The sequence below is a fragment of the Cupressus sempervirens genome, chromosome 2 (genome assembly GCF_028749045.1).
Source record: "Cupressus sempervirens isolate cs-2001-9-10 chromosome 2, ASM2874904v1, whole genome shotgun sequence".
Lineage (NCBI taxonomy): Eukaryota > Viridiplantae > Streptophyta > Pinopsida > Cupressales > Cupressaceae > Cupressus > Cupressus sempervirens.
The window spans coordinates 552,483,416-552,506,212 of NC_143119.1; the positions used below are offsets into that span (position 1 = coordinate 552,483,416).

Below are 22,797 nucleotides of genomic sequence, written 5' to 3' on the forward strand. Positions count from 1 at the left end.
TAATAAATCTCTCATATCTGTATTTAAGAGCTATGTACCTTGATCTTTTCCTCTAAAAATGTTATTGCAGGATGAGGGAGATTGAGATTTAGCGAGAGCTTAACATTTCATTAGAGAAGGAAACCTTGGAAAAACTTTAAAGTTAAGACCTCGAAAATGGGCATTTTTAGAGAGGCCATGATCCTGCAAGTCCTTGTGGATAACCAAGAAGAGACGAAGCTTGAAGAACTCATTGACCCGGCGATTGTGGTTATTTCGGACAAAGCTAGGGAAACCAGGCTGAATCTCTTGAACAATGCCCACAATAGCATTATTGATAACTTCAGATCAATCAAGTGGCTTTTCCATGAGCTGGAGGAGGTCAAAGAGCAGGTGGGTCATATGGAGGATAACAAGAATGGAGCGGACTCTGATAAAAGAGATGGCAACAGTGAGAGGCTTAGTCTAGCGGAGAGAAGGATTAACACCCTCAAAATCTACAATCATAATCTCTCAAATCAAATGATTTCGATGCTAAGCTCCATTAACAGCAACATCATATCTTTAACGGGTTGGATCAAAGATAGATTTATGAAGGATGATGAGGATGGTAAAGATAGGGAAGAAGCCAAAATGGGGGTCAACACTGCAAAGGACAACATCAACAATGGTCGGGACCAGGAGGATCAAAGGGCGCACCAACAAGAGGCTGAGGAGAACAAGATGGCCTATGAGGCAGGTCAGGTCATGCAAGACCTGGAGAGAAAGAATGAGGACTAATCCTCTGCCTGTTCTTTTGTTTCTTTTTGTGCCTTTTTTTGGCTTTTTGTAAGGGCTTTTGCCCTGGTCCTTTCTTGTTGTTTCTGTTCCTGGTCTTTTCTTTGGTTTTTGTCTGTCGGCTAGGCCTTGTGCTTATGTTCAGCCTTTGAACTGGAACTTTTTTGGCTAGGCTTTTCACGCTTATAATCAGCCTTGTTAATGTTTTAACTCTTGGGTTTCAGGGTCCCTATAAAACTTGTTTATCTAATCAAAACATTTCATTAGAGGGAACCTTGAAAGAAAGGGAGAAAATAGAGGATATGATTCATACAACCTTTGGTGATCTCGATCATATTAATTCAGAGGGAGTCGACCATGTTGAGATGGATTCCCCAGTGATCAATAAATTGCAACAACCAAGAGGACAATGATTTGTGAATATACTTTATAACTATTTGGGCCTATCCCTTGTGTACATCATGAGGAAGTGACGACTTCCAAATGATTATCTCTTGTATTTACAAAAGTTATTGAAAAGTAACGATCTTACAATAACTTAATTTTATATTATGATGGATATATTACAATGTCTATGCAGATCATGATAGGTTATACTTTGCATGGTGGATGTTTATATGGTAAGAATTATGATAGTGCATGTGCACATACCTTATAAACATTTTGAGTACATGGTGAATGCTAAGCAAATTGATGTTCCGGGGGCCATTAAACAAAGTACTTGGTGAATATCAAATGAGCTGACATTCAGGAGGCCATTACTCATATTACTTGGTGAATATCTTGCAACTCAACATTCAGTAGGCCATTGATCAAAAAGTACGTGGTGAATGTCAAATGAGTCTACATTCAAAAGGCCATTAATCCCAATATCATTATATTACATTGAGGTAATATATGTCATGTGTTTATCCTCCCTAGCTAAGAGGGAGTGTTGATATTTGGTGGGTTTAGTTGGATAAGTATAAACTATGAGACTAAAGTGCAGAAATATGTATATATGTGTGTGTGTATACATGTGTCTATTAAAATATATATATATGTATATATATAATATATGAGATATTCTATAATTAATTAACTATTTGTTATGATAATAATTAGAGAATAATTGATAGACATGTCTCAAAAGGAGACATGTCTCTCCATGTTTCTTCGTTAATATAAATAATAGTGATATCTCTGCCATTGGAAAATATATACCAAAAATGGCAATGCAACTGCATTTGTAGCAATCCACATAAAATCAACAACACTCTCTTGACTTTTAATTTGTAAAAACTAACCAGTCTTGGTTACCCAATGATGATTCCATTAGTTGCTACTTAAACCCTAATTCTACTCAAGTTCTCCTTCTGACATAAGGCAACTTCACGATGTTTTCACTTTCTTCTTCTTAGAAAAGTTCTCTCCAGACACCATTATAGCTTAGGTGGATATTACCATATATGAAAACAACACTTAACCTCCATACTTGAAACTGATTCTTGTTTTTTCTGGCAGCTACATTTGACACTCCAAATCCACTTAGAATTATAGTGTGTTTATACAGGCTGAAGTGTGACAAAGATTAATGGCTGAGGTTTTTATTGACGTAAGTTTGTTACTCTTAATAATACTAGCATTCATAAGTATTAACATGGATACGTATTAACATAGATTTGATTTGTGCTGGGCAGCATCCAAAAAACTCAATGGGGTAATCCCACAACATAATTCTAAAAACATATCAAATCAGCACATATCACTCCCCAGTCAGCCCATATCAAATCCATGTTAAGATGGATCTTGTCACAGGGTTCAGTAATTATTGTCCATGTAATCTGAAATCCGACAAATTTATGAAAAAATCAAAACAAACTTTTTTAATTGCCCTTAAATTTGTACACAAAATCTGAAATCTGATTAATTTATTTTTTTAAATGTTTCTATTGGCCCTTAAATTCATACAAAAAAGGTTAGGTTTTTCTAATAAAAAACATTTGTTTTCGGTAACCAGTAATATTTTATTAATAATCATAAAGCATTACATCAGCTATATGTCTTTACACCATCAAAAATAAGTTACTATCTATCAACTATAAAGATCATTCATCTGGCCTAATAACCTATTAACCTATTTAAATCTTGCCCGGAGTCTTACAATTTTCTAAGCTTGACATATTCAGTAACAACTTTTCCATATTCTTAACGAACAAAGAGGATCTTATAAGATCCAAGTCTTTTTTGAAAATGATTGACCTTTGCAGGGAAGGCACTGGTTCAAAATGCCTGCCACGCACGAGGGGAAACCATTCCTTGCTACTATTATCAACTCCTTCCACTAGTTTTCAAAAAAAATTTCCCCTATAAACATTATGCTTCGACATATCTTCCCTATTTCTTTAGCAGACTACCATCAAAAAGGTCTTTCAACCTATCCCAAGCTAAAAAGAGAGTGCAAACCTGAACATTCACTCCATCTCCCTTCGTCTATGATAACGAAAGCTCCTTCGACTATGGGGAAGATATGCATTATGAACCCTTTCTACCATTTCCAGCCATTGTTCATGCTTCACTATCTCCTCCTTTACCTTCTGCCAAGAAGCTGCAATATCCCTCTTATAATTAACTCTGTCAACTTTCTGCCACCACCACAGAAAAGTTACCATCCCAAACCTTCTGGCATCATCTTTATCCTCAAAGCACTCCTCACATCCAACACCCATGCTGGAACAGTCCATTCTAAAATGGATTCTCAACCCACCAACAACTCTTCCTCAAATAATGCCTTAATAATCCTCCTCACTTCATCTGTCCTTTCTCTTATGTCTAATCTCCAAGCCACAATAATGGAGATTACATCCAAATTAACTTTCTCTTTCATAACTGAAACTGTGGACCTATTGCCCCCAACACCACCTGAATCACGTTGTCACTCTTAATCTTTAACAAGCCATGCAAACTCTCTTCACTAACAGGCCCTTTCAAACCTTTATGTTGCTTCGCGTCTGTGTCAACAAAGAATGTAGCTTCCATGTCTAAAACACCAACTCCTGTCACTCCTGTCTTCTTAGATTGAAAGCTAATCACACCAAACTAATCACCTTATTTCATTGCCTTGGCTCTGCTTTCCAATCTTAAAAAAGTTTCCAGCTATCATACGCACACATTTCTTTACACGTCACGGTTTTACATGTCATGATATTAATGGGACTGACAGTACTTTTTTCTCATTAAATCATAAGCCTGTCAGCAACATTGCATTTTCACTTGCTTGTCAAATCATTTGTGATCATCCCATCTTGAAAAACATTAGTCTTTCTTTAATATCTCATCACCTCAATGTGCTCCAATCATTATTACATTCCATCATTAGATGACGCCCTTGTGCTATAATATCACAACACCCACGGCTCTTCTAATGTTAATTTGAAGATTTTAACAAGTCTCCCCTTCTTTATTGCTATCACTTAATCGATTTACATATTATCTTAATCTATTCATTATTAAACAAATTAAAATTATCCCATTTTTCAATCGCCAGATCATTCACTTGCTGAAAAAAAGCTGCCCATTTAAATATAATATGCAATGACACTTTTCTCCAAGATTCAAATAAGTAATTGCAGCAGAAAGAATAGATAAAATATTAATATTAGATCATTATAAGATGTGATCAATTTAATTTAAACATAGATAGAAATAACCATGACATATAATGATATTTAACAAGAATTATGAGACAAGTGTTAATATATGAAATCAATTAATACTTATATGTGAATCATGAATAAGAAGTCCACCAGAGAAGATTGATAGGCAGAGGATTAGTTACAGGTGTTGGCTTTTAAATGTGCAAGAAGCAATCACAAGAGGTAACAGTTCTTACTCAGAACCTTGTACACCTTCATGGTATGAAAAAACATGCCTCATAACATGAAAATAGCACAGCTCTGGCCAAGACACTCTCAGGTGTACACTGTACCCTGAGTTGGACACAAACTGTATGCTTCCTCTCCAATGCCTAATGTCCAACCAAAAAACTTAACTATGTCCTCTCACGTGCCCTTTGTAATTATTCATCTTCCTTGTACTACTATGCAGATTTCATTCCTTTTTTTTGTTCTCATGAGTTCTCTCCTATTTTCCCCTCCCATAAAAGAATTATATAACATTTTAAGGGGTGGTTTTCAAACCATCACATCGTTTCAACAAGGTTACCTTTATAACCCTTTCATAAATAAAGTTATAACTTTTTTTTTAAAGAGAGTTTTAATTAACCTGGTTTATTAATCATTCTTCAAATCAAAGAATTATAATATCCTTTATTTTTATCTCTTTAATACTTGAAGGTTTATTTCATAACTTTACCTTCTCTTGGGGAATTAGTCACATAACATAATGTCTGCTTCACAGTTGTCTTCTCTTGATGTATGACTAAATTTAAATTCTCTAAAATTGGATAATTCCATTCTTATCTTGAAATGGTATTTTGAAGATGCCAAGCTAAAATTTTCCCTGCTGAATTGCTTCCACAATTATCTTTATATCTCCCTCCAAGTGTAACTCATCAGAGTTTAAACATTTCCCCAATCTCAGAGTTAACAAAGCTGCTCTAGCCTCCGCTTGATTATTAGAACCGTCAGATAATTTCAAAGTTGCTAATGCAATGGTCTCCCCTTTCCAATCTAGTGCAATTGCCCCAGTCCCTAAGAAACCCAGGTTTCCTTGAGCAGACCCAACAAAATCAATCTTCACCCACCCTTCTTTTGGATTATGCCATGAAACATTCTTACTAACTACTTTCAAACCTTTCTTACCTTTATAATAATTCTTCAAACGAATTTTTATCCTCGGCCAACATCTTTGAACAGCACTATCCCATGAAGTGAAAGCAATGGTATGTTTTACATGAGATGTAGCAGCTCTATAATTTCTTCAATTTAACACCAATTCTTCTCATCTCTTTCGTAAGATTTATTGTTGCCTTGGAAAATTCTTCGATCACACTCTTTCCAAATCTCCCATATAATTACGGAAAGGCAAAGTTCCCATGCCAATTTGGCTCCTAGTGCTTTATCCATTAATTGCCAATTGTGCAGACCTACTCCTTTTTTTTATCTACAAATCTTCTCCCAAGCTATCAAAGCGATTTTATCTTCATCTTGTGACTTATTCCAAAACAAATTCCTCATCCTTTGTTCTATATTAATATATCTTAAAACTTTAATTGGGATCCTAAGACAACTCATGTAGAAGACCAGGATTGCAGAAATTACTAATTGAAGCATTAAGATTCTCCCCGAATAAGTTAACCATTTACCCTTCCAACATTCTAGCCTTTTCACATAGCTGTCTATCAGCTCCTTCCACAAATTGGTTCTGCATGTACCTTCAAACAGAGGGATTACAAGGTATTTCCCTTGTAATTTGCTAACTCTCATTCCAGGAATCCTAGTAATTTGTCTTCACATCTGAGGATCTGTGTTGAAAAAGAAGATTTCTGACTTTTAACCAATTAATATTCTAATCTAGGACTGCACCATATTTGTCAAATGTTGCCTTTATCAATATTGCTTCATTTAGAGTAGCTTCCCCCATTAGACATGTATCTACAAAATGTAGATGAGTAACTAGATCAACACCTGTAGCAATCTTAATCCCTTTCCACCGTCCACTTAATGTGGCTTGAATAATTGATCTCCCTAAATTCTTTGCTAACATTATAAAAATAAATGGGGATTTCCTTGACTTGTCCCAATTGTAGTCTCAAAGAAACCTTGGGGGTTGCCATTCACCAAGATAGAGAATCTTGGTGTGTTTATACATCGACTGACCCATTTTAGCCAATTTAAATTAAAATCAAGTTTGTCCAATACAGTTAACATGAACTCCTTATTTACAATATCATAGACTTTTTTAACATCAAGCTTTATCATCATTATATTAGTTTTGGCCAGCCTTATTGAATGAATTCTAAGTTACCAATTAGGAAGCAGATACGAGATGCAGGAAAAAAAATTACTGATGCGGGAGGAAGCGTGTGTGTATATATATATGCAAAGAAATGCAAGAAATATAGAAAAACAAATCATTTAAATCTCAAAATCATGTCTGCAAATTGAATTGGCCAAAATGTTTCTCAACTTGAATTAGATGTCCTTTCCTCAAGAACTACACTATATAAAGCATCCTCGTCTTCATGTCTACTATCTAAGAAGATGGCCTTCATTTCAAATAGATGATGCTTTTGCCACATTATACGATATGCCATCCTGATAAATTGTATCATCAACCTTGTATTCAATATATTTTTCTTTTTGGAGTCCTGTAGTAGATTGCACATGGATTCCAAGCCATCTTACACACCTTGTATTTCAATTCACTATCAGACAAGTGGCTTCAGTCTCTATGATTTTTATACTTTTGCCTATATAAGAAAATATACCTACTTCTTTGATGGTTACTACTGTATCATTTATATGGGATATTAGCCACCTTTCTACTTCTTATTTAAGCTATTGTAGTATGCTTAGAAATTGAGTTGAACAGAGTTTTATTATTTGTTTCAATTTTGTTCATAGGAAAGGATAGCAACATCAGTTCAAGACATACTATATCCCAGAAGATATGGTCCCATGCATTTTATCATCAGTTTATTTTCATAATTACTATGCACAAGCATCAAAAGGATCTTGATTCTGGTGCATACAAATCATTGTCAAGATATGACAATTATTGGTTAACTAGTGAGATGTCATCACAAATCAAAGCAAAGCCAAGTGAAGCAGACCAATTAGTATTAGGATTAGGTCCCATTCAGAAATCTTTTCGAAGGCTATCTAGATTTGTGCCTCCATGAGTACTCACAAGCAATTCAATTGGTTTGGATTCCTCTGGATGCATCTAGATTCCCTGTGGGTGTTGACCAAAAGCCAGCCACAGGCCTCTAGCTTCCAGACCCATCTGGAGGCCTATAGCTGGGTTTTTGCCAGCACCAACAGGGAATCCAAACACATCCAAAATCCACATGTATCCACTTCCAAATCTAGCTGATTTAGGGATGAATCAGTAACTTAGAATGAATTGATTAATGCACAACTATCGCACCCTCAAAAATTGATCTATTGGGAGCAAAACCACTTTGTTCCATAGAAATTACCAAGTTTAACAACATCTTCAATTTGTTAGCTATAATAATATTGCATAAAGCAATAGGTCTAAAATCCTCAAAAGTTGCCTTCTCACCTTTTTGGAGAACCGAAGTCAAGAAAGTATTATTGAAATCTCTAAATACAAAACCACTCATTATTGACTCCTTCACTACTTCCCATAACTCATCCCCTATAATATGTCACGCCTTTTGAAAAGGGATGGCTGTAAAAACATCTAGCTGAGGGGCCTTATCACCACCTAGGCTAAAGAGGGTTATCTTCACTTCCATTTTGGTAATCGGATTCATAAGCATTTCATTTTGATCTTTTGAGATAGATTTAGAAATAACATTTAGAACTTCCCCATCATTATTGATCACAGTCAACTTTTTGGCAAAAATGGTGGAGAAATCTGAAAAACCAAACAGTCTCTCTATTGATATCATCAGCATTCTCTAAGATATTTCCTTCATCTTTGATTGAAAAAAGATTGTTTTGGGAGCATCTTACCTTAACTGAATTGTGAAAAAAAATTGTATTTTTGACTCCATCATACAGCCATGTTTCTCTTGATTTCTGCCTCCAAAAGGTCTCCTCACGACCTAGAATTTCAAAGCAACTATTTTAAAGCTCTTTTTCTTTTATAAAGTCCTCATCACTTATACCATCCCTTATAACTTTCGAATTTAAAGTTTCCAACTTAGATTCAAATTTAAACTTTTCAGCAAACACGTTCTTAAATTCAACTATATTCCACACTTTCTATTGTTCCTTCAAAAACTATAATTTTTGTAGACCAAAAAACCTTTAAAACCTTCTCAAGGAGGAGCATTAGTCCACAAATAAGCAATTTTCTCCAAAAAGTTCACATTTCTAAACCACATTCCTTCAAATCTGAAGGGAGCTCTCTCTGGTGTTGAATTCTCATGAATCCTTAAACAAATTGGGAAGTGATCAAACCCGAAAAAAGGTAGGATCTCCGTCTGATAAAGCCAATTACACCCCAGTCACCTACTAGCAAAAAATGGTCTAGTTTCTCTGCAATATTTAAAAAACCACCTCCTTGGTTGGTCCATGTGTAATCAACATTTCATAATTCCACATCCACTTAGCCCTGATTGATGAAAAAATTTGTTAAGTACCTTTGACTTTGGCTCATCCACCCCCCTACCTCCTTTTTTATATGCTCGAGGTAGAATGGCATTAAAGTCTCTTCCCAACAAATGCAACCTATCTCGATGCATTTCCAAGTAGAAAGATAAATTCTCCTACAACCATTTTTTAGACCTTGATTATTTAAGCCATACACATTAAAAGTGTAAAATTTTATAAGTAGTTTAAAGGCAACCTCCACCTTTTGCCAGTTGACCCCTTGAGCCACAACCTACAAATCAGTAGAGACATCCTTCCAAAGGATTCCATGACCACTTGAAGCACCTTCAACCCCTACAAACACCCTTTTCCACTTAGAGAATCTCTTACCTAATTGATCTAAGCCATCTAAACCTATCTTAGTTTCTTGCAAAAACACAAAATTTAGTTATCTCTTGATCAAGCGCATCTTGTCGAGGGCATTACAACTCCTAACATTCCATGATAGGACCCTCATTGTTGTCGGGAAAAGGTTATTCTATTGCATTACCAGCTAACTATGTAAGAAAACTTGCAACACAAAATATAACTATTTCCACATAACCTATAATAAATATAGAATAAATATGAAATTGAAATCCACATGCAAGAAAGTAGACAACATACCCACAAAAAATGTGACACAAGATATACGCTAGGAAACCCCCATTGAGGGAAAAAACCCAGACTCCAAAAGCATCCATCACCATGTATTATTCAACAAAAAACACCATTGTAATACATCCATGGAAACCTCCAAAGCCATAGCCACAACCAAGCAATCCATGTGAGCAAGCATTAATCTACACATCCCATGCCATGCTTCTAACTTTCACAAATGCTCCTTTGGCTAACTTGTCAAGCCTAGTCCTGCTTGACTCTTTCCTTTTTGCCTTTTGTCTTGCGTCTACAACTGCTCGTGTGGCTGCTTATATAGTAGCAAGTCTTACAAAACCACCAAGTGGTATTACATAAACCATGTGCTACCTAACCCACTCACCCCACATTTAATATTGGACATTTAATTATTTTCCCCAATATTAAACAAGAGATGCAATGCGTTAAAGTTCCTGTCAATAATTGGAAAAGAAGGAAAATAGAAAATTATACATAGAAAGGAAGGATATGAAGATAGAGCTAAAATAGAGAATGATATGTTATTATAACGACAAGTAAATGTAGAATGATATAGACACTTGAAGGAAATTTTAAAAATATTAATAATTATATTATTTTAAGAAATATATAAATAATGATAGCAATTATATTATATGAATAAACTACTCATTTCTGCCAATTTAATTATAAGTTAAAATATTTAATTTTTCAAAAATAAATTGTTGATTACTTAATTCAAACTACCATAATACTTGGCTGTCGGCTTCGCATATCGGATCCCGGATCCGAATTTGGGTTCAATCCGGATCCAGATCCGCATGTGGATCCTTGAGGATTATGGATCCACAGGCAGGATTATGGATCATGCCCAAATCCTCAAGGATCCACGCGAATCTGCGCTAAACGAGCAAAGAAAACTCATAAAATGTGGGCCCATTTGATTTTTATAATTTTATTTTTTTTGCCTAAACCCTAAAAACAACCCTCTAAGTCATAATGCAAGTTCATTTAGTCTCTATTTTGCTCTCTCGTACTTGCTAGTTTGAATTAAAGTGCTTAGATTTAAAGGAGATCGGCTATAGAGCTCCAAATACCTTGCAAGAAGTGTTCAAGGTATGCATTTCAACCATATTCTTCAAGTTCATTTACTCTATATTTTGCTCTTCATTTTGCTCTCTCATACTTGCTAATTTGAAGTAAAATGCTTGGATTCAAAGGAGATCGGTTGTGGAGCTCCAAATACCTTGCAAGAAGTGTTTAAGGTACGCATTTCAACCATATTCTTGAGTTCTTTCATAGATTATTGATTTATTTTTAATTTTCCAAATTTTCAAGTTTTTTTTTAAGTGTGAAGCATGGTTTTCTTTCATTTTTTTTTCTAGATTGCAAAAATAGAACAATGAGTAGTCAAGGCTCAGTGGGTGGGGGTGGGGCTGCAACACCAAGCTTAAAAATTGGTAAGGGGTCTCCTTTATCGAGACACATAACAAGAGTCGCACAATGCCCTGGGGGTGGGGCATACATATAGAAATGTAATTATTGCAATATACAACATAGAAGTTCCTATTCCTGAGTGAAACTACATTTTTTGGGCCCTACGGGTGAAGGAATTAACATGTGTTAGGGTAGTGATAAGAAGGAATTACCAACTGCACAAATAGCAGTGTTGGCAAAAGAGCAAGATGATGTTGATAGAGCAGTTGCAAAAGCAAAACGTGGTGCTTCCAAAAGAACAAATACCAACACCATCATCCAATCAAACAAATACAAGAACACATCCTTCTTTGCCTATGCCAACTACAAATAATGAAGATGAAGACCCATCTCCACTCACCCGCAAGAGAGGCCACTAGATAGGGCATTCCAAAATGAAAAGAGAGACATTGTTGATCACAAAATTGGACGTTGTTTAATTGCAAATGGTGTTTCATTTAATTTTGTGAGATCACCTTATTTTAGGGAGATGGTGGAAGCAATAAATGAAGCACCCTGTGGTTACAAACCGCTTGGTTATGAGAAGTTGTGCACTACCATACTACGTGATTAGAGGAAATCTATAGAGGTTGAACTTCAACCAATAAGAAATTTTTGAATTCAATCGGGTGTGTCTATTATTTCGGATGGGTGGAAAGATTGTAGAAACAGTCCATTGATCAATGTTATTGTTGTATGCCCTAAGGGGGCAATGTTCTTGAAGGCAGTTGATTGTGAAGGGCAAGTGAAAAATGTAGAATTTATTTCACGCATTCTCGTTGATGCCATAGAATCAGTGGATCCTGATAATGTTGTCCAAGTGGTCATGGACAATGCAAAGGTTTGCAAGGCTGCAGGAATAATTGTAGAGTCTAGATATGATCATATCTTTTGGACATCATGCACTGTCCACTCTCTCAATTTAGTTATGAAAGCAATTGGCACCGAAATAGATTGGGTGAAAAAGATATATGAGGAAGCTAAAGAGATTCAAATGTTTGTGACAAATCACCACGTCACAAGCAATTTTTAAGAGTTTCTTGGACTTGGAATTATTGAAGGTAAATTTGTATATTTAATATATAATTGAATATCATTGGATTCCATAATTATTTTTTTTGTTTACATTAACATGTTTTAATTTTTAAATGTATTACTAACTTGAGTTTAACATGTTCTTAGGTTGTTGAAACCCGCTTTGCCTCTCACACAATCGTCTTGAGACAACTTGTGAAGGTAAAAGAAGCATTGAAACATATGATCATTAGCCCCCAATGGGGCATTTGGAAGAATTCCAATACAACAAGGGCCTTAAATGTGAAAAGAATGATACTAGATGAGGATTGGTGCGGTCTTGTGACTTATGTGTTGGAAATCACTGATCCAATAATGGCAATGCTTCGCTTTTCAAATAATGATGAGCCATGCCTTGGGGATATTTATGATTCTATAGACACTATGCTGGAAAAAATTAAAATGGTAAGTTCTACGCTCTTTTACAACAACTTTTTGTTTGAGAGATATCTGGATTCTAAAGTTTAAATTGTTCACTAATTATAATTGTTATTCATATCTCATATCCTAGATCATACAGAGGAGGGAGAATGATCATGAGGACACCCTTTACAAGAAGGTGGAATAAATTGTTCATCATCGATGGAACAAGATGACCACACCTTTGCACCTCCTTGCATATGCTCTATCCCAAGGTACTGTAGTTCTTACCAAATGCTTGTGCTTATTTTATCCAACGTTTGTGCTATTGATATTTGATATTGTTCAATTGTCTTTTGTTATCCCCAGGTACTATAGTGCAGATGTACTTCACCTTCTCGGTAGAGTGCCACCATTTAGAGATGTAGAGGTTGCAAATGGGTATAAGAGGGCACTAGCTATGATAGTCCAAGATCCAGAGATTGGGGCAATTGTGAGAAGTGAATTTGCTACCTTCATCTCAGGTGAGGATTTCCACCCTATTGCCATAGTAGACCAAAGCAGGATGGGTGCCATCAAATGGTGGTACCTTCATGGGCAAGCCTTCATGTACCTCCAACCTCTTACCATAAAGGTCCTATCCCAAGTAAGTTTGTAAAATTAAGCTCAAGGTTAACACTCTCAATTCCTTGAATTTATTATTTAATTTATTTATCTTGATTGTTGTATTGATAATTTTTTAATTTCTCTTTAGGTTGCCAGCTCTTCTGCAACTGAGCGGAATTGGAGTACTTACTCCTTTATCCACTCAGTCAAACGCAACTAGTTGGCTCCAAAAAAATCAAAAGACCTTGTGTTCATTCACAACAATTTGTGGTTGTTGTCATAGAAGGATCCAATGTACAAGAAGGGGCCCGAAAAGCTCTGGGATGTCGCACTCGAGACTCCTGATTTGGATATGACCATCCAGGATCTTGCTAGATCCACTTTGATTGATGTGGATGATGAGGAGGATTATGAGTTCACAATCCCCTCTGCTACTAGTGGTTTGGGTTCCTCTCCTAATACAGATGCAGCACTTGCAACTCATCAGTACCCCTTTGATGCGGATTTTCTTGAAAATCCATTTGATGATTAAATCAAAAACTTTAGTCTTGACTCTTGACTCTTTTATGAGTAAATCATGTTACAAATTTTAAGTTTAATAATCTATATTTTGAATGTTACAAACTGTCACTTTCAGTAATTCAATGTGAATGTGTTGATTTTCTTTATAATCGTGAAAATAGATTAATTATCATTGATCAAGTATACTAGAATCATAGATTCATACTATGAAATGATTTAGTTTTAGAATTATGTATAATTCTCTTATTTTTTAGTATATATAATGCATATATGTGTGTGTGTGTGTGTGTGCACAAATCCTCCACGAATCATAATTGGGGAAATTCAAAAATTAGAGCATGATTGTAAAATAGTAGTTAGTAAAACATAGTGTAAACTTAAAGAAATGACATTTTACAATTGGCAAAAATAAACATCAATGTAAAACTAATAAATATATTTAAAATAATAAATATAAAATATTTAAACTCTATATTTGAACTTGGTAATGAGAATAGATTGTGATAATTAATATTGATTAGACATTCATTTTTGCCCAAAGTGGTGTGAGATGGAAGATAAAAATGAATTTTTTTCTGAAAATCTAAACTTGTCACAAATGTGAAAAAGATAAAATTGTAATTAATGCATTCATTAATGCATGATAGAGTTGTTAGAAAATATTTGTATTTTTGCTGAAGAAAATTGAATTTTCTCCCTACCAAAAATAGTATGGTCCAATAGAATGAATGAAAATGTGATTTATAAAATAATGAAAAAATAGAAAAAGATATAAACATTTGAAGCTTCTTTTAATCTTTTAAATTCTATGAGTTGATTGATCAATTGAATTGAAAAATTGAATTGACTGAAAGCAATAGTATCCTAACTTTAGCAAAGTTCCTGCCAATAATTGGAAAAGAAGGATAATAGAGATTTATAGATAGAAAGAGAGAGCTAAAAGAGAAAATGATGTGTTATTATAAGGACAAGTAAAAGTAGAATGATAGAGAGTGTTGAAGGGAATTTTATAAATATTAATACTTATATCATTTTAAGAAATATATAAATAACAATAGAAATTATATTATATAAAGATTCTCACAATTCAATTATAAGTTGAAATATTTAATTTTAAGAAATAAATTGTTGGTTTATAATTCAAACTACCAAAATGTCTAGTAAGGTTGAGGGGTAGTATTAGTTTGACAATTTGTAAAATGGTATGAAAACATTAGAGCAAGATTGTAAAATAGTAGCTAGTAAAACATAAGGTAAACTTAAAGAAATAGCATTTTACAATTGGCAAAATAAACATCAATATAAACTTAATAAATATATTTAAAATATAAAATATAAAATATATAACTCTATATTTGAACTTGGTAAGAAAAATAGATTGTGATAATTAATATTGATTAGACATTCATTTTTGTTCAAAGTGGTGTGAGGTGGAAGATAAAAATATTACTTTTTTAAAAATCTAATGAACTTGTCACAAATGTGGAAAAGATAAAGTTGTAATTAATGCATTCATTAATGGATGATAGAGTTGTTAGAAAATATTTATATTTTTGTTGGAGAAAATTGAATTTTCTCCCCACCAAAAATAGAATGGTCCAATAGAGTGAATGAAAAATGTGATTTATAAAATAATGAAAAATTAGAAAAAGATATAAAAATTTGAAGTTTTTTTTAATCTTTTAAATCCTATGAGTTGATTCGTCAATTGAATTGAAAAATTGAATTCAATGAAAGCAATAGTATCTTGCCTTTGGTAAGAACTAATAATTACATCAAATATTATCACAATGTTGCAATACAACTCATCAAGTATATCCCATGGGAATCTTTCCATGTTGCATGTCCATCTAGGTGCCCCTAGGAGCATCATTATATAATAAAATAAAATAATACAATATAGCAATATTATGCAATGTGTGCAACACCCATAATCTCAACAAACTACAACTTCATCTGATTGGTTCTAGCACCCTATTTCTTATTTGCCCCTATCTTCGGTTGAGAAACCATTAATTGAGTTTGATATAAAACCTGATTTTCCAAAATATCTAACTGGTCATTTAATCCAAAGGTGTCTTGCTCCCTTCATCATCTTGAGTTTAATATTTTGAATCTGAATCCATTGTGTTTCCTCCCCTGTCACGAACCTCTTCAAATAACTACTCCAGATTTTTGATCAAGGAGATTTGTTTATACTTAAATGGAGAGCTTCCTCTTGCATCTTACGACTGCTCATTTGACCTTTTCTCTTCCTCAAAACCTCTATCATCTCTCTCATTATCTAGTTTAGCACTTCAACCCCTTGCAAATTGATCTCCTGCGAAAGATCCACTGAGCTTCGAAAGGATAGAATCTACAATCATAGAGGGCACTGCCTCTATAGGTCTCTCAATTCCTATTTCACCATCAACTCCACAGTTTCTACTATCCAAGACCAACTCAAGCTCGGCATCTCCTACCATCAAAGCTTGACTAGCATGTTAAGGGTCACCCAATTTCCTTTCTTCCAACTAAAAAGAGGTTGTGGTGTCTTTGACTACTTGCATGGAGACCATCTCCTCCTCAACCATTAACAATCTACTAGCATCCACTTTAAAGGATCGGTCAATCATATTCACAATGCTCTCATTTCTACAACCTAGGATTTCTGAAGATAGTGATCCCCTATTGTTGATCATGTCAAATTCATTAGGGGTATTCTTAGTTTCTATCATTTTTTATGACATCAAGAGATCTCTCTACATCTAAAGCTTTCCCTTTAGAGGGTTCCGCATTTTGATCGCTAGATAAATCCAAAGAGTACTCCACATCCACTTCAAGTTGTTGTTTCCATTCTCGTTTTCCTAAACCCAACACAATGTAATCTGGCACCTTGTGACACTCTTGGACTTTAACTAAGATCTTTGGAGTCATTGAAAAGCCTGTATCATCCACCAATTCTTCTAAGGTTAAGAATGAACCCAAGCAATCTCAGATTGCCTTTAGGGTTTCAACATCCATGGATTCAAAGGGGAGATTATACAACTTTATCCACACCACTATCTCCTTAAGTTTTTCTTATAAAAGATCAAAGTTTAAAAAGATCAAAGTTAGGAATCCATTCCTGTACATAAACACCTTTGCCAAAGATCAAATATGGTCCACTTCCAAGGATGCATTCCTTATCTTCCTTGGAGGAGCAAACTACCAAAAAGAAACCATTAGCCATTCTTTTCAAAATGCAATTCCTTCCCCATTATTTATCACACCAATTCTCAATTTTGCTTACTAGCGGCCATGGACCCATCCATTTCATTATCAAAGCTTTATTTCCTAGGGAAGAGACAAAGTCTTGCCATTGATGATTATTAATAAGCACAAACAAAGCAATAGCAAACCTTATATTCCCACTTAGCTCTTTTGCTTTCTCTGCATCCACTGATTGCCCTTTTGGTTTCCAAAATTTCTTTTCGATCTAGCTCAAAACTAAAGTTTTTGTTTAAAGGGAAAAATCCTTCATATAGCTTTCTCTTGAACCTTCCATTCCTAAAATCCAACCTTTTGAAATTTCTACTATCCCAAACCCCTTGCTTGTTTGCCAGTATGTTGAGTCTAACCTCAGTGTTAAAAACTCTGTTAATATTTTTTATTGAAAGGCCATCTACTTCCACCTCTGCGCCCATCCTACAAAACTCTCTGCTTCCAATGATGACCATCCCAATTAGAGTCTACTCTCCCTGCAAAGTCCTCTAAGATCTGCCGACTTAGACCCTGACAACGGATATTTTGCCCTTGCTAAAACCTATTAAATACCAAAATTTGCACCCGGTACTAAACTGAATGAGTTCAGTAATTCTAGTATAACATGGGAATCACTTCTATGTAGGACATGCAATGAAGTGAGACCTCCTATTTCTAGGTCGGTTCCTATCAAATGCTTCACTCAAAAACTTGAAAACTTATGAGGGAAAGGGATAGAAAGATGCAAAAAAGAAAAACTAAATCTATGGTGATTGTACCTAAAATTTGAAATGGTGACATTTACATAAACTTGAAACCCAAAAATCAGTAATAGATTCACACAGCTTGCCTCTGTGATGCATGCACATCAGTGTTTTGTAGAAAAGTTTAAACGCATACTTGCACAGTAAAGGAAAAGATAACTTTCACAATAATGAACCTATAACATTCATGTAACATAATCTACAACCTGCACATTGCACTTTTTATAGAATAGGCATAACAGTGAGACAAAACTGAAGGAAAAGAAGAATTTCACTAACAGCTTGATCCAATCACACTAATACACAACTCCATAATTAACAAGGTGATAAAAACTCATCAAAAATTGTCTCCAAGGTGATTTCTGAATATATCATCGAGTTACAAAGATAATGCAGCGAGAAAGGCCAAAGGATAGATAAAAATCACAAAGAAACCCACTTCTGCATAATTGAGAACTGCCTGAAATGAGTTGCCGAAACTCATTAAGTACAAAGCTAATTCAACCAACTGGGTCGAATTCTGGAAAAAAGGCACAAAAATAGCACCTAAAACATCTACAAACGGCATGCGCTTGATGACAAGGTCAAGCCACCTCATACCTCCCAATGAAAGCTCTTTAAAATCCCACTAACAAGCCTTCAAACTGAGTCAAAATACTCCTAAATGAACTCAACTATCTCCTAGATTCCTTCATTTGTTTTCAACAAATTGAACTTTTCCTTCAAACTAGGTCTCCTTATCAATGCAAATCCAGCAAAATAGGAGTCATCAACTCGAATTTGGAAGTAGTAAAAATAGGACTCTCATGACTCCAAAAAGATGTCAAATGTCCTTCTAACTCACACTCTATCATAGGTTGATGATGACTACTCAACTGAACTCATAGATTTCGCAAGAAAAGCTCACAAACTTGACAAAAGTCTCCAAGAGTAAGTCAACTAAGTTAACAAGTGGCAATAATTGATAACATCACCAACTCATCAAATTTCCAATCTATGAATTTATCGCCACTTGGTAACCATACTCAATTACTCCTATAATCAAATTTATGACTCTATTATTGCCATTTTAAATTTTTTATTAATTAATTGATTTATAAGATTACCAATTAGTTGATAACAATTACAATTTTAGTCAAATGCAATAATAGATATATTAATATAACTACAAAAAACTCAATAAAGTTTGAGTTAGAATTGTTATAATAATATAAATATTAATAACTGCTAATATAGTAAGATATAACTCAAATTATTATTAAATGAGTTACTAACTACTATATAAGTAGGGATTAATATAAAGGGAAAAGCCTTTTATCACTTATGACTCTCAGCCATATTCTTCATTAAGCCAGATTTGAAAGAAATTTAAAATTAAACATAAGAAAGGCATTCATTGAAAATGAATAACCTCACTCATTTGAAATCATTCGGTCATTTAAGATTTTGAAGAAATTTGGGAGCTTGAAACCCTTGGCCACCAACCATGGAAAAATATAGAGATTGCAGGATTGTTTTGCTGCACTTGGCATCTCATCTTGGTGCTATAGCCATGACTGGGTCTTTTTCTGGAGAAAAATGTGTCTGATTTTCCTCATTTCAAGGGCACGTTGGATGTTTCTCTACTATCTTTCTGGCTTTAGACAACTGCCATGAGCATCACCCTTTGAATCTGATCTTGTTGTTGACTTACTCTGGAGTTTGCTGAGAGTTTTACAGACCTTAGAAATGAGGTTTTATTTGCTTCTGATTCAATGCCAATCTCATATGTCATATTGGAGTTACTCCGCTGCTCGTTTCTGTGGCATTCTCAATGTCGAACTGGAGCCCTTTTAGCTGTGACTGGATCTTCATCTCATAGCTGTAAGTTATGAATAACTTAGAAATTCTGGTTCGAAATTCTTGTTGTTACTTAACGATTTTTACTATTTTCCATATATCTCTATCTAATCAGGCCGCCATTATTAAGAAATCTTGGGAGTTTTGAAGGCTAAAAATGTGGCTATCACTTGTAATTTTTTGAGCCATTAGCAGCAGCTATTATAAGTACCTCCATATGTCACCTTGGAATCCTCTCTCATGTCGTGATCCCTTAAGTCTGCTCTTTTTCCTTTATGAAAATTGTTCTTTTTGTCATAAATAACAACCTTGATTTGTTGTATTGCAGACATCTGTTAGTGGAAGAGATTGAGACCACTTTTTGATGACATTTATCCTCTCTTGCATTAGCTATTATCATGTTCAAACTGAAAATGTTTGTTGTTTTGCCATTCTGATAGTATTCTTGCAGTTAGTATCATATTTGCTGTGCTCATTGCAAGAAAGAATGTTGACAATAAATGAAATGTTCCTTTGTTTAAAAACAAAATCCATTTCTTATTATTGATTCATCATAGCTGCTGCATTTACTAGGTCCTTTTGACTATGAATTTGGCCATCAACTGTCGGAGAATCTGGAGCTGTTTCAGAGGTTAACGCTGCCATTATTGAAAGCTTCTCTTTAGTTTTTTAATTCATAAGAACATGAAACTGAAATGACATTATCTGTTCTCTTCTCCTCTAATATGATGCTTTGCATAACAACTTTTCTATAGCAGGTTGTTGATAGTGGATATTCATTACTTGCCTTGTAACTTGAGAGCTAGCATTGTGTATCCTTCTCTGTTGCATCCTTGCTGTGGCACCTTTCTATGTCTTCTATTTCACTTCTCTTGTTCAGTATGATCTTTGATTGTCCTTTGCTCTAATCAGCATTTTTACATAGTGATATAGCAGCACTTCATAAGAATCATTTTAACATTTCATGTTTCACTTGCATCCCTGTCTGTATATTGCTTCTACTTCATTCCGTACCTGTAGCTTGTTGCCCAGTTTGATCTTTCTGTAGTTTGCACTTTCAACACCTTTGTTCCATTATTTTCTCACTATTGTTGCCCCTATGTTTCTTTGATGACATTCTTGATCAAATTCTATGATCCCATCTCATAGGCACGCCAAGCTCAATAACCCTCATGGGAGCCTGCAGTTATATCCGCATACCTATTAGAGATAAGATTCTGCACAGGAAACAAACATGTTAGCAATAAAATCTTGATGTGATGATGATTGCCTCTTTGATGAGATAGGTTTCTATTTTATGCGAGTTCATGTTATGAAGGTAGCATAATTTGTTTGCACATGAGGTTAGGTGTTTCCTTCATTGCTTAGATCCATTGGATCTAACACAACTTTTCTTTGTATGCAGAACTCAGAGACCTGGAGGAAATGTGGTTCAGAACAGCCGACAAGCAGGATTGGAGCAATGCAATACGACCAGTCATTATATGCAATGACTGGAGCCCTATGACCCTCTCATTCTATGCACTTTCATAGAATAGAGATAGATATTAGTTGATCTGAAGGCTACTCTCACAGCCAATTGTGTGAGAGAAACTTACTTTCAATATTTCATTTCATTCTATCAGTTGTAAATATCAATTGTATCCGACTTTTAATGAATAATACAAAGACATTCTTGTGTGAAATGAATGGCATTCATGCACTTTCTTTGTCTCCATACTTAAATTTTACACGTGCAAAATTTTAGTAACAAAACCCTCTTGCAGTCGACTGTTCCAGAGGCACCATTGTTCTTACATTTTTCGAAACAAAATCAATAACCTATTTAAACTTTCACGTTAAGTTGCCTAACTTTTATACTGGATCAAGCTCTGGATGGATGTCCCCACGCAATATCTATAAGTTGGGTGGGCCCCTACTATTATAACCCTGCCCTACAGGTTGTCCTACTTTCGGAAGGAAGGGCCTAACCTGTCCACCTGATGGGTGAGATGGCAAGTCCACAATTTATAAAGGGGCCTGCTAACAGCGTTATAGCCGGTTGTAAATTTGGCTAAAAAGCATTTTAAAAGCAGGCTTTCAACAGATTTTTCACTGAAAATTTGTATCAAGAACTTCATCTTGGGCTGTAATGTTCATTATGTGAATTCACCCAACTGGATGTACATATCATTTGCCCTACTGACGATTGTAGGTCCAGTATCTGCCAAAAAGGCAAGAAATATAACATGTTGGGAAAAGAAATTGATAGAGAAATCTCAGCATAAGGTATTGCCTATAGCAGAGAATGCAGTTGAGTGGATGAAAATTGAAATGCAAACTAAGTTATTTTCCATTCAATAAGTGTGAGAGCTTGTCACTTATGTTTCGATCTTCTTTCTTTGTTTTTAATTTTGGTTTTCTTTTTCTTTTTTGTTTGTGTGTTTTTTAAAATTTAGCATACTAAAAATTATCACAATCCCTCTTGTTTTAATTTTAGAATGCTGAAGTATATATTTTTTTTAAATTATTTTAGAGTCTTAAATAAAAATACATTAAATTGTATGTATTTAGTTTTTAAAAGATTTATATTTATTTTTTAATACATTTATCTTCCCATATTTTTTACTTCATAAATAACGAATTATATTTAAAAAAATAGAATTATATTCTTCTTGATTTCACCTGATTTTTTTGTTGTTGAACTCAAACTCAAGCTCGAACCTTGTGACTAAGCTGCTAGTTATGTAAAACATCACAATATTTGTAAAGAGGGACTAATGGTAATACGAATTTAATTACAATTATTTTTAGAAGTTTACTCTTCTTGTCAAATTTCACCGGATTTTCTTTTGTGGTTGAACACAAACTCAAACCTTGTACTATGCTGCTAGTTATGTAAAACATCACAATATTTGTAAAGAGAGACTAATGGTAGACATGCTTTATATGCAAGTCCACGTTAATATTGGTGATGCAACCATACCTTGGATTAAAAATGTGTGATCCAGATGTAGATCCATTTGCCCAAGGAGGAGGAGAAGCACTTGTGCTACTAAGACTTGCAATAGGTCGTTGCCTAACAAAAGGGTTACCTGAATCCTTTGAAGCAGTGGCAGAGAAGAGCTGCCTTCTATTCTCGTGCACCTTCAAATTCTGCACAATGTCCAATTTAATCTCACATAAATGACTCCATACAGCAGTGGCATTAAAAAGCATGACCAAATGAAGTATGCTGTGATATAGAAACAGAACTAGAAAACTTAGGCAGAATATATAAATCCAGACTAATGTGTCTTTAGGCTATAAGGTATGAC

The 22,797-nt window shown here is 34.6% G+C and overlaps 1 protein-coding gene across 2 annotated transcripts in view; it reads right to left on the minus strand.

Moving 5' to 3' along the window:
• Positions 1-22,797, minus strand: part of SYP32 (syntaxin of plants 32) — a 53,556-nt gene that overhangs the window by 14,177 nt on the left and 16,582 nt on the right. For both annotated transcript variants that reach the window (XM_089814529.1, XM_089814530.1), the window contains exon 4: positions 22,467-22,636. In XM_089814529.1, coding sequence (XP_089670655.1) covers positions 22,467-22,636 — 170 coding nt within the window. The remainder of the gene's footprint in view (positions 1-22,466; positions 22,637-22,797) is intronic.